Source organism: Dromiciops gliroides, chromosome 2 (genome assembly GCF_019393635.1).
Source record: "Dromiciops gliroides isolate mDroGli1 chromosome 2, mDroGli1.pri, whole genome shotgun sequence".
Taxonomy (NCBI): Eukaryota; Metazoa; Chordata; class Mammalia; order Microbiotheria; family Microbiotheriidae; genus Dromiciops; species Dromiciops gliroides.
Window position 1 is genome coordinate 280,023,932 of NC_057862.1, and position 13,862 is coordinate 280,037,793.

Here is a 13,862-nt window from a genome sequence, read left to right on the forward strand (position 1 = left end):
TAGAGAACTCAGTATCACCACCACTCCACAATTTGATATTAAAGTAGGATTCTAGTGTAGGATTCTTGAAGGAACAAATCCACAGGAGTGAATGATTAACTCTCCTAGTGAAACATGAGGAAAAAGTTGTATGCCATACCAGGCATTTCATTTGTCACACTCATTTTAGATAGGTCTTCTCTTTTGACTCCACAGAAGGGAAGGAGGGGAGGCTCTGGAGCATTGGTGTGTTCAGGAGAGCCCATTGTAAGCATTTACACCACAGAAATTGGCCAATGCTACAGAAGCAGGGCTTGACTATTGTTGGGTTTTTTTGTTTTGACTTAAGAAAGTAATGGAAAAAGTGTTAATAAGGCAGATTAATCTTTAAAATGTGTCATGTGTACCTTTTTTTTTTTGGAGAGCTGGTTATTAAACATTTACCAGAACACTTCTCATGTGGAGTGAGATAAAGTATGTGCAGTTTGAGGGAGGAAAAGTACTATGTAAATACAAAGATGCTGGAAAAGTAGATGAAAAATTCATTCTTTTTTCAGTACTTGAAACTTTGTATATGATAGTGGGGGGGAAGTGTGGTATTTATTAAAAATGAGTCCTTAGAATATCAGAATTGGAAGGTACCTTAGAGATCATGTAGTACAACCTCCTACCCATCTAGGAATACGTGACATAGCTTCCCTGATAGAAAGGTCCATTGGGGAAAAAACACTTTTTTTTTTCCCATCTAAAAACTTATCTTCTTGTCCCAGCTCAATCACAGGACCTTTCACTTCCTGGGTCACAGTTTCAGGTGATCCAGTTCTCAATTTACATGGTTCTAGATGATTAGCTTCAGCATGAAAAAGTTGTCATTCTGCATTCCTGGAAACGTCGATTTATAATGTGTCACTGTGATTTGCCGGCAGCTATTAAAGGGGGTCACCATCGCCAGTGGGGGTGTTTTACCAAATATCCACCCAGAATTACTAGCAAAGAAGAGAGGATCCAAAGGCAAACTGGAAGCCATCATTACTCCCCCTCCAGCCAAAAAGGCCAAATCTCCATCTCAGAAGAAACCTGTGTCAAAGAAAGCAGGAGGCAAGAAAGGACCCAGGAAATCTAAGGTATGCTGTTCTACTAAGCCACCTCAGGAGACCTAAGGCTTTTAATCCAATTCAAGTCAGTAAGCATTTATTAAGCCCTTTCTATGTTCAAGGCACTAGGGGAGCAAAAACCAAGTGCCATTTAAAGTCTGTGTGTATCTTCTAGGATGAGGGCATCTCTTCTGAACATTGGATGAAATAAATTTAGGGCAAATAAAAGGAAGTCCTGCTTTGTACAGTGATTAATAACTCGTGGGAGTGATTACCCCCAAGAGCTGTTAGAGGCAGGGAGTAAAAATGGATTTAAGGAGTTGGACACATTTGTGACTGACAGAACTGTATGTGCCTTCTAAAAAGCCCATCATCTATCTAACCTTCATGAGTTATGTCATGTAGGACAGTTATTATCCTGTCCCATGTTGTTATGTTGGATACCGAATAATGGGTCAGGTAGCCTATGGGGCAACTAAGTGGAGCAGTTCTTATGTTCCCATATATACTTCTGCCTACGGCTGTGGCTATTCACGAATTTTCCCTCAAGCAATCTACATTCCTCAAAAATTAAATGTCCAACATATAAGAGAGCATGCTGATTGATTACTCAAGGGGCAAAGTATACTTTCAAAGGAGTATGTTGGCCCCTTAAAAAATAACTTTTCCCCAGTTGTCACTACTCATTGCAGTGACTTTATATCTCTCAGCGAATGGGAGCATTCCCAAATGTCCCAGATGTTTTCTTCATTGCAATGTTATTACTCCAGCGTCAATGAGAAAAACACAAGTACTGCCCGACATTTAGTGCCATGTATTCCTGCTCAGAGAATGAGGCTAGGAGCCTAGTGGTTACTGGGGATTGGGGTAGGGGGGTGATCCTTTGCTCTTATGAGCAAATTGTTCTGCACTATCTTCTGCATTTGCTTTTTTGAAATTTTATTTTTAATTTGTGGAATAAAACAAGCAAATTGGAATGATTTGCTTTTTTCTTAGTGGGAGAGTAGGTGAGTCTGAGAAGGTTCCTACAGATCTGAATTTTGGTTCTCAGACTCCTCTGAAGCATTGTATTTTCTGTGGAGAAATGAATCAAACTGACTTCTCATGAAACATAATGATATGCTTCTTTTTGACCTTCCCAGAGAAAAATAGCTGAAAATGAACTTTAAGCACATTTGTCCTGTTTTCTACAGATCTGTGAACTGTGGCCAAAAGACTTCCATTTTAAATCAAGTGGCCTCGTGGGTAAAGGTGAAACTTCTCCCTTTACCTCATCAGATAGTTTTTAATAAGGTGGGCACCACAACACTTCAGCTGAAAAACTGCTTAAGAGGCATTCATCCTAGTTTCTTGTCTCTTCTTTGGCTAATAAAAACAGTCCAGGACATCCTACTGGCCTTTCTGTTTTGAAAAATCTGTTCTCCCAACACTTTGGTAACCCATTCTTTTTAAAAAGTGCTTTATTGATATCTTTTTAAAAATAGCTCTTCTATTAAGGAAGCAATTAAGCAAAACTTGGCACAAAGCAATTTGACAGTGCCTGCCATATTCTACTTCTGGTACCTCCACCTCTCTGACAGGAAAGAACTGTGTTAATAGGATCATCATTCATCCATCATAGATTTAGAGCTAGAGAGAATCTTGCAGGACATTTTGTGCCCCTCCCCATTTTACAGGTGTGGAGCTGACTCCCAGAAAAGTTAGATGTCTTATCCATAGTTATACAGTAAGTAGCAGAACCTGGGCCCCAAAACAGGCCCTCTTGCCTATTGTACCACATTGTCTCCAAGTAGATGAATGTAATTAGTGGGGCATAGGCCCTGGATCTGAGATTTCATTAGTACAGGAACTCCCAGGGGAGAAAACCTTCTCTTCTGATTCGGCTTGGGATCTCCTGCAATTTATAGTCTTGGAAAGTTGCCTAGAACACTGAGAATAAATGAATTGTACAATGTTACTCAGCCAGTATGTGTCAGAGGTACGATTTGACCATTAGTATTCCTAACTTATTGACTGACTCTCTGGTATTATTTACTACAATATCCTCCCTTATACTACTAGTAAGTATTAAAAAATATATAAAAGTGATGCAGTACTATTTCAAAAGTCCCTAAATGGACAAATCTTGATTTCCATCTCATGGAGACATACATAGTTCTCCATACAAACTCAGAATGTCAAAGCTGGATGGGGTCTTAGAATCACAGAAGATGCGTATCAGAATTAGAAGAGCCACTTCTGCTTCCTGAGACAAAGAGTGGTAACATTTTAGTTTCTACCCATAAGGAAGGTCTTTCTAATTCCATCGAGAATGGGGTTCTGTGGAAGCCTGTACAATGACAGAAGGGGATGATCAAGTTAAATGAGTTACTATCCACTTCAATAGCATACCAATTAAAGACTTCTTAGAAAAAAAGTCATCACCTCCTGTCATACCACAGCCTGGTTTTACCTGTGATGTGATAAAACCCTCCATCTTTGTCTCTCCCATTTTAACCAAAGGATCAAAGAGCCAGGGCAGGAAGGGTCCTTGGAGGTCATCTCCTCCAACCCTTCTCATTTTACAAATGAGGAAAGTGAAGCTCTGGGGGTTTATTAAGTAACTTGCCCAGTGGGAGAATGTTAACAGCAGGATTTAAATTCATTTTTTTCTAACTCTAAGGCCACCTTACAACCAGCTACCTCATGCTGCCTGTTTTGTTGTTGTTACTATTGTTTGGGGGTGGGGGATGTTGAGGTGGGGTTGGTTCTGTATTGAAATAGATTAACAATTCATCTTTAACTTAAAGTTTTTTTAAAGAGTTGCTGAGGACACTGAGATGTTGTGACTAGAATCGCAAACAGCATGTGTGTGTGTGTGTGTGTCTGTGTCTGTATCTGTGTGTCTGTGTCTGTGTGTGTGTCTGTGTCCCCATCCCTGCCTCTGCTGGAGGTAGGTCAGAGCCCCACTCCATTGTAACCCTTGGACTGACTATCTTGGTAGGGGACCATCTGCCTTGACATTATTCTCCAAGGTCCTCGGGGCCTTGCCATCTGCCCTGATACTTCTCCTGCCTAATTACTTCTGGACCTTTCTATTTTCTATGAACCAAACATGAACATGAACAGAAACACTCCTTTATTTGTTGTCTCCCCCCAATTAGAATGTGAACTCCTTTAGACCGGGTTTTCTGTTTGTGTTGCTAGTGCTTAGCATCCTGTAAGCCCTAATGAGTGCTTTTCCATTCTGTTCCATACATGCCAGAGGCAAGACTGGAACCTGCCCCTTTCCAATACTGGCTTGCCACTGTACCAGCCTGCCTCTCATTTGTCTGCTGTAGAGTCTATTTCCCTTAGAATTTGCTAATGTCTCTTTGAGTGGAGTCAAAGTAAACTTGGAGAAATTTCTTCCATGCAAAGCTCATTTCTTTCAGGGCAATGAGGTACTTCCCATAAAACAACAGTTCAAAAAACCTTTCCCAGACCACCTGAGAATTGCCCCAAGCCTTTTGAAAGGGAAACGCAATATTGAATAACTCACTAGAAGTTATTTCCAGACTTGAATTCCACTTCCCTCAGAAGTCCCGTAGGTGGTTCAGGACTACTCAGGGATTCCATGGAACGTTCCATACTTGTTCTAGCAAAGTATAAAATTAGCAGATTGAACTGTTTCTTCTTCCCTTCTCATATGTACAGTTGAAATGATTTAAAAAAAAAAAGTCAGGTGGATCTGATCTGAAGCTTATGAGAAGGATCCAGATCCACTCTTTGTCTGAGAGATTTCCTAGCTCTGGCCACCCACTGAACAGCATCCCATCAGCAGTGGGGGCTGTGGTTGAACGACTGGTCTGAGTGCTAGAGAGTAATTTCAGGTTTTGTATTCATAGCTTCACTGTTTCATGTTTAGGCCAGAATGAACTCTCTTAGATTCCTGAATCCTGGAGAATGCCTGCCTGAGGAGCTAAACAAAGTCTCTGGCCCTTCATTGTGATTTCAGAATCTGACCCTTGGTCAGTCCCAGTCCCTCTCCCTTGACCCCCAGGTGTTTTTTTTTAATTTATTTATTTTTTTCCCACTGCCTTTCTCAACTTCCAGACCTTCAAAATCCAGGCATGTTTTCTTTTTGGACGGGACAGGGGAGAGAGGGAGGTAGTGGGGAACATTTCTTGGTGGAGCTATATTTAGAGCCCAGAATTTCTAATAACCACACACGAATGATCACTCCAAAACTCCACTTTTTCCTTGATTACAAAAGCAGGAAGTCTGTAATGGTGGTCTGTTTTTCTTCCACACAATAAAGCACATTGTCTGCTTACTGTACCAGTATTTGGCTAACGTTAAACCCTGAGGGGAGTTGAAATTGGACCTGTGAACAGCTAATTTTCCAAACATTTGTTTAATGTGAATTGTGGTGTCAGCTCCCAGAAATCAGTGGAAAGCCCTTGCTTCTCTCCTCTTCCTGTTCCTAAAATACCTTGTCAAAGGATACTTGGAATGTCTCCTAACATTCCCAAACGCTTGAAAGGAAAGGGCATTGCTCCTTATCAAGTGTCAAACCTTGAATAACACAGCACCATATTCTTTTTCAATTCCATGTCATTTAAATTTAAAAAAAAAATTCCAAGTCTAACAGCTGAATCTGTTATAATGGACTCCTATAAACAGATAACAAAATTTTTCATCTATACATAGATAATGCATTTTAATCTGGTTAGTTTCAAACACCCATTTTGGTATTAAAGCATCATTATATCTGTGTATGTATATATAATATATTTTATATACATATACATATATATGTGTATGTGTGTATTTTATACATATGTATATTGTATATGTATACCTTATATACAGATATTATGTGTATATATTTTATATACTGTGTGTGTGTACACACAAAAATAGATATGGCAAGAACTGGGTTCAAAATCTGCCTCTGAAATCTACTGACTGGGTGACTAACCCGTAAGTCAGTTAACCTCAGTCTAGGCAATTCTCTAGTACTTTAAGTTGCAGAGAAGGTGCCTCCTGCTCTCATGCAGGAATTCTCTATCCCAGTGAAATCACAGATCTAATCCCTGTCTTTGTGGGGACTTAAACTGTATGGATAAATTTTATATGCATGTAAAGTTAAGGAAAGGAACTTATGGACAAATAACCTAAGGATAACCTTAAGGACAAATAACATTTAGATTATTCATGAGGAATAGATAATCTCCTAATGTGAAAAGGTTTTTTGGTCAGAAATTAGGGCAAAGATAATTTTCATTCAGAATCTTTCCCTTTAGCCAGTGTAAAAAAAATCAGACATTTGTATCAGGTCTCCCTTCTCACAGACTAGTTGAGACCCTGGGTGATCTTGGTATAGTCACTCTCTGTTAGAGGCATAAATATTCTAGCCACAATTTTTTTTTTTTTTAGTGAGGCAATTGGGGTTAAGTGACTTGCCCAGGGTCACACAGCTAGTAAGTGTTAAGTGTCTGAGGCCAGATTTGAACTCAGGTGCTCCTGACTCCAGGGCCGGTGCTCTATCCACTGCACCATCTAGCTGCCCCCTAGCCACAAATTGAAGGGGACTAATGTTTAGGTGAGAATGACAAGAAAGTGAAATGGCTCTTTGGAAAAGCTGCCACTGTTTCACTTTTGCTGAACTTTTGGTAAAATTTTCCTCAGGAGTCAGATTCTTCCCACATGTGCCATCCAACAGAGGGAGGAATCAAGAAGAGGGCTACTGTTGCTTCTTAAGCATGTAGATCTGGACCTTAGGTCAGCTAAACACTGAGGGGTTGAAACAAAATCTGGAATGGGTTTCAAAGTTATTTAGACTTCTTGATAGAGTCATAGAACTAGAGTTGAAAGGAAAGAAGGAAGAAAGTAGGGAAACAAATATTTATGAAGCACCTACTGTGTGCTAAGCACTTTACAAATATTTGCATTGTGTTTAATCACTTAATCTGTGCAATAATCCTGGTGAGGGAGGTGCTATTATTATGTACATTTTACAGTTGAGGAAACCAAGGCAGACAGTGGTCAAGGTCATCCATCTTATAAGTGTCTGAAGCCAGATTTTGAACTTCAGGCCCAGTGCTCTAAGAGACCTTAGAGGTCACCCCATCCAACCTCTTTATTCTGAGGCCCAGAGAGCTCAAGTGTTCAAGATCACATAAGGAGTGAGTGGCTGGGTTTCAATTCAGATTTCATTCCTTTGACACCAAGGTCAAAGTTTCCTTACCACCTCACCACTGTTTTCACCCATGTGGTTGATTGCAAGGCCCTTGAAGGAAGGAACTGCTCCTTTTACAACCTAGGGGGCTGACCCCTCTTTTTCGTAAGGGACAGAAAAATGCATTTTGAGTTTAGGGACATGGGTTAAAATCCTGGCTCTGTTGCTTACTACCTATGTGACATTGGACAAGTTGATCTCTGAGGTCCTTTCCAGCACTAAATTCTGGGAGCCTAAGTATTTGACTGCTTGGCTTAGATTATCTCCGGGTTCCCTTCTAGCCTTAAGTTGTATAGTCATCTTTTCTGATCATAATATTCACTGTCATCCATTCAGGGGTCAAATGCCACCAACCCATTCACTGAACTCCCAGCTAAATGCTAAGCAGAGTGAAAGGCAAAAAATAACCTGAGAAGCCATTTCTGTTTCTTTAAAATTCACACGAGACACATGAGATCCACTTAGTACATAATAACAACAACCATCTTGGGTGCTGTTCTCAAATCCCTCAAGAACTAGGCCTATTATGGGGAATTGTGTCCCAATTGAGCTCTTATAGGAACAGACAGATAACCTATGGAGTGGCTAATCCATTATATAGATTGCTGACTCTCAGACTAATGTCTGAGGGGGTCCAGGGACCATTCTGTTGGGACAAAAGACCTCACATCCCCTGCTTCACCTGTTTTCACTGAGCACTGTTAAAACATCCCAACCAGAATTCATGGAACATCTATGGACACACACAAAAAAACTTTTATCAAGTCTATTAATGCCTGACATTTCACAGATTTATTTCTCTAGCTCAAGATTTTGTGAAAATACAAATACCAGGGAGAAGTATCCTTTAAGTTATCAATCAGTTACAACTCTGTGTGAATGAATTTATCACATACTTTCCTAAGAATAGATTTTGATAAGGGGGAGGAAGATGAAAGTAGGACTAAGGGCATGGGGCATCTGACAGAGACAGGGAGGAGCACTGGTCCTTGGTCCAACCTTTGAGAATCACTGGTAGTACGTCAAGGGCATAGTGGGAATAATACTGGATTTAAAGTCAGAAAATCCAGGTTCTAATTCCTGCTACTTTTTGCCTGCATGATACCCACCCTAGATTTTTTTCCCTGCAAAATGAGGGGTGTTGAACTATATAAGCAGTAAGGTTCTTCTCAGCTCTAAATTTAAACCTTGTGATTGGATGTTTTACATTGTTCTCTTGATTTTGCAGTGAAGTGCTACATACCAGCCTCAGCAGACAAATGTTCAGTTAAATGAGAACCTCCTCATATGCAGATTTAAACTAATCAACTCTATTTATGCAAGAAGAAGCAGGGAGAAGTCAGCAAAGCAGCCAGTGCAGATAGCACGACAGAGGGCACTCCTGCTGATGGATTCACCGTCCTCTCCACCAAAAGCCTCTTCCTCGGCCAGAAGGTATGCTTGCACTTTTCAAAATGAATGAGCTATTGGACAGATCTTCAAGATTCTCAAACACACACACACACACACACACACACACACACACACACACACACACACACACACACACACACAGAGGCACACAATGAATGCCCTCCACCATGAAGGCTGGGGAATTTTGGTCCTGTGTGGGCTCTTTGGGGCCCTAAGATACCACCATGATTGAAAAAAGGACTAGGTTGGGTCCCAAAGAAACTAGAGATGACAGATCTGTTGGGAAAACCTTTAGGGAAGCCGGAAAACTTGGAAATATTGGTGGGAGTGGTGAAAAATAATGTGCAGGAAACTGGGATGGTGTGAAGATAAGGAAAAGTATGGACATTTCACATATAAGGGATCGAGAAGCTGATATGTATAAAACATGGTCAGCGGATCATCTAAGCTTCCTCCTATACAGGTGGAACTCTGTTCAAAAGGTAGACTGAAATAAGCCAGAAGCAAAAGATCCCTGGCAGAAAGCGAGGGAACAGCTGGTGGGTCACTTAACCACATATGGAAGAATATCACTTTCATTTTCTGATAGAGTGGTCTTTCTGACCTAAAGGGTGGGCTGGTTCTTACAGAATATGTGTACTAGAGTAGTTTTCACTTACTGACATATCAATTTATAAATTTCTTATCGTTTGTTTTTTAACCTTGTGTGATATATTTTCAGTTACTCTGGTGATGCAACTTTGCAAAAGATGCCATACTTATAAAAGATCATTTATTTTTATTGCCAATAAAAATTAAACCAAGAGTTCTTAAGCCTTGAAAACATAATGTTTATGAACACTGTCTTTAAGAAAACATAGTGAATAAAAAGGAATTATTTTATTCAGATATTTTTAAAAATATTATATTCAGATCATTTCCTAACTTGAAAATTTAAATGGTACAATTTAAGGGTTGAATTTGATCTTTAAAAAATGATATTTCATTTTTGACATGGCATCATTTGTTAACTCTCAATTTGAGATTATTTTTGCATCATAAGTGATTCAATCTGCTTAATCATGTCTCTGAGATTTCTCCTTTGAATACTTTGTTTTTTCCCAAACCAGGTTGTACTTAGTTTCTTATTGTAGTTTTATGCTCATTTAGTGTTATAAAACAATCAGAACACCTTCTGTTTTGCAAATGCTGTCACTGTTTTCAGTATATTTTTTTTTGGTAAAAACAGCATAAATTTGTTGTTTTAAGGTGCGGGGGGGGTTTTGAAAATTTTACATGACATTTTTTATTCACTTTATATTTTTAACTGCACAAAGTAAGAAAGTGAACTGATTTGGTATAGTTTTATATCCTTTTACTTGTCCTCTGGGCAGTAGATCCCAGATTAATGTGATTCTTCATATAAATTACCTTGATTGGAATGAGGGGTGAAAAGTGCTGCAACTTGAGAGCTGCCCCCCTCCCCCTAGCTTGTACTAAGTTCCTTGGCCCAGATGGAATTTCCAAGACCTGGTAACCTATGAAGTACATGAAGACATAGAGACCTTAGTGTTCCACTCCCACCCCCTACCCCCTACCCCCTCCTACCCAGTCCCCTTTCCCTACTCTCTTGCAGCTTGTCCCTATAGCCTCTTCTGCTTGCTCCCATCTCTGCTTCATACTTATAGCTAACCCCCATTCCTGCTTTGTGTCAGAATTCCTCACCCTGCCTTGATGAATAGGGGAAAAAAATGCTTCCCACATAGCTAAATAGAAATTCTTTATGTGTGTGAATGGTAAGAAGAATTTCTCCCCCTTTCCCCAACTCTTATATTTCATAAAGAAACTGAGATTCTGGCTTGCCTATCTCTTTCCTAGTCATTTGTAAGCTCCTTGTATGAAGGGACTAGGTCTTCAAATTTACTTAAGTACAGTGCTTTACACTTAATAGCACACTCAACCCAATCCATTTTTTTTCCTGTGCACAGTAGGTAGGCTTTAGTGCATATAAAAGAATCAGGAGTTTCTTCTCCCATGTAAATGGATTTATTATTCATCCATTCAAAAGTCTGCTGAAGATTAGGATGGAAAGAGGTGGGACTTGTACACGAGTCATTTAAATTTATTCTTCCTTCTCATTTATGTTTCATTACCAGGCTCCATAGAAATGTCTTTGCTATGAGAAGAGGATTCTTTAAACAGGCAAAGCTAGTTAATGCCAACCACACCACAGTGTTCAGGGGCTTGGAGCAGCCAGACAAAGTGCATGGCAATCCTCTAATTTGTGCTGTCACCATTTAAACTGCTTGCAGACATTTAATCCAATGTTATTTAGGAAATGAAGAAAATATGAGGAGCTGCGTAAGAGTACAGCAATGAAATCAATATCCCTGTTTGGCTATTTAATCCTTGAAAAAAACGTCCCTGAAACAACACTGTTCTTTTAATATTTATTTCAGTTAAGAACGTTGGACACTTTAGGAAACATGTAGGTAAAGTTAGTGCCAGTACTCTATACAGCAGAACTCTTCCTCTGTCCAAATTTGGAGTCTGCAGACTGAGAGAGGCATCAGGTTGTAGTGCTATTGGGCTAATTTCAAAATAATGAAGACCTGAATTTAACTTCTGCCTTTGGCACATCCTGGCTGTGTGACCCTAGGCAAGTCACTTAAATTCTCAGTGCTCTAAGGCAACTTTTAAAGACGTAGTAAGTTGCAGGACAGTTGCTGCATTGTGCTGGTGAAGGGAGTTTGCACACTGGGAATTCAGTACACTGCTGAATCAGTTTCACATAAACAAATAATACAATGCTAAGACTGATTTTTTGCAACTTTACTACGGAGCCTCTCAGCAAGTATTTTGTTCAACGTTTTGAATGTTAGAAAATTATCCTCTAGCATTTTAAAGTTGGGAGCAATTATTGAGTTCTACTCCCATAGTTTTCATGGAATGAATTGTGTTTAGACTACCTTCAAATAACAAAATGTTTAACACTTGTTTGTGTGTATATTAAACATAGGCACTAAAGATATATAAAAGTCAACAAGAGAGATCTCCCAGACAAAATACAACCTTCTTATAAAGCAGTTCACTATTAAATTTGTATGAACAATAACACATTTATGTGACACATTAAACTTCACAAAGCACTTTGTTCACAACTCTGTACGGTATAACTAGTGTATTATTATCCCCATTTTGCAGAGGAGGACACTGATTCTCAGAGCACTTAAGTGACTTCTGCTCTCACAGCCAGCAAATGTCAGAGCCAGGTTTTGAACCTAACAGTGTCTGGCTCCACATCTAGTTCTTGTTCACTAAACTGCCTCTGTGGTTCAGATCACGCCTCCCTTACCCACCACCCAAATATGAATCGTTTGTCTAATATAATAGGCAAACAAGGGATACCATATGTTTTTAGCCATAGAACAGAGATAATTTTCATTGTACCTCAAAACACCATTAAAAATGTCCAATTTTCAGGGGGCAGCTAGGTGGCGCAGTGGATAGAGCACTGGCCCTGGAGTCAGGAGGACCTGAGTTCAAATCCAGCCTCAGACACTTAACACTTACTAGCTGTGTGACCCTGGGCAAGTCACTTAACCCCAATTGCCTCACCAAAAAAAAAAAAAAAAAAGGTCCAATTTTCAGATTCAGTTTGCCTTTTAATTGGGGCAATTTAATTTAGCCATTTTAACCTGCTGGCTGATTTGGGTTTTAGGAGAGATTTCAGAAGTCTCACATCAGTACAATCTCTGTACAGTAGTCCTCTGTACTGCTCAAGTCCTCTTTTTCAAGTATGTATCATGATTTCCCATCTGTGAAGAGAAAAGCTGGTATCTCCTGCACATGGCAAGAGGGTTGGGCTGGAAGATGCTGTTTGGTTGCAACAGTTCTCTGTGTCGGTTGCTAAGCTACTTATATGAAAAAGCAGATGAGTTTTGGAGACTAGAAGTTAATTGTTCTTGTTAACGATGTTGTACTTGACATATTTAAATCCCTGAAATAATTGCTTTAATTATGCTGTAAGTTTTTAACAAATGCATATAAATATTGCGTTGTAAAACTGTTGTGAAAATGAAGGCAGTTCTGTGATATTGAACCAATTATATGCCTTTGTTTTGTGGTTTCTGGTGCAACTACCAAAGAGACAGAATCCCTTTGCAGAGCTTTTAAAATCTGATACTTCATCTCCAAAGAACATCCAACATAGATTTCCATAAATTGCCATCAAATGAGAACATATATAATTTAATAATTTTCTTAGTAGGGTTAATACTTCTTCAGAACAGCCCAGGAAGTGATGAGTCATTTCTTACAAATATTCCTAATGTTCATGGAGCAACCTCAGGACCCTCAATTCCTCGGCTTTCTCTTGTCGTTCTAGACTCTTTTCATTCCAGACAACAGAGAAGACAATTTTCATTGACTCCATTCCAGGGAACTCTGGTTGTTGTGTTCATACAGAACAAAGCAAAAGCTTCTCATGAGGGAGATGCTAGTTTGAAACTCAGAGAATTGTGGCCACTGGATGTTTCATGATACCCCAGTATACCTATTTACAATAAATTCAGAAAAGTAAGAGTGACCAACGTTCTCCCCAACATAAACATACATTCAGGAGGCCACTTTTTTTTTTTTACGAAGATGAACAAACACTACAGTGTAGTTCTATTTCTCATAATGGATTAAAAAACAAAGGCCGTACAGGATTGGATTTGTCCTTTGGGGATGGTGGTAAAGCACACTAATTTCACCCAAATTCCCCTTTCTTAAAGAATGAATATAAATTTGAACCCAACCAACATTTTGGAAGAGAATTATCAATATCTTCCAAATTGTTTTTATTGGTCATTCACTTTATTTTCATAAAATCTGCATTTATATTCAAAGGGTATTAAGGAAAATAAAACTTTATTATATATCACAACTTCAAAGTTCAATACTTATATATTGCTGATACCATCTCCTCAGCTTAGTTAACAGGCTAATTCAAGGTTTGTTCCAAATAGGCATGGTCATTGTTTCCACATAAGACCATGTGATTCTGAATGGACAGAAAGCTTGTTAAGGCAGTTTTCTGTCACTAAAATGTATAGATCTAGAATATTTAAAATGGCTCACTGTGTTTTTTACATTGAAGGAAGATGAACTAATAAAAATATCATTCCATTTCACCATTACGTCTACAAATG

The 13,862-nt window shown here is 39.2% G+C and overlaps 1 protein-coding gene across 5 annotated transcripts in view; it reads left to right on the plus strand.

The window, feature by feature from the left end:
- Positions 1–13,862, plus strand: part of LOC122740668 (core histone macro-H2A.1) — a 101,401-nt gene that overhangs the window by 59,399 nt on the left and 28,140 nt on the right. For 3 of the 5 annotated variants that reach the window (XM_043983161.1, XM_043983165.1, XM_043983164.1), the window contains exons 4-5: positions 906–1,103; positions 8,599–8,709. In XM_043983161.1, the coding sequence (XP_043839096.1) occupies positions 906–1,103; positions 8,599–8,709 (309 nt within the window). The remainder of the gene's footprint in view (positions 1–905; positions 1,104–8,598; positions 8,710–13,862) is intronic. The other 2 variants (XM_043983162.1, XM_043983166.1) reach the window with 1 other exon arrangement.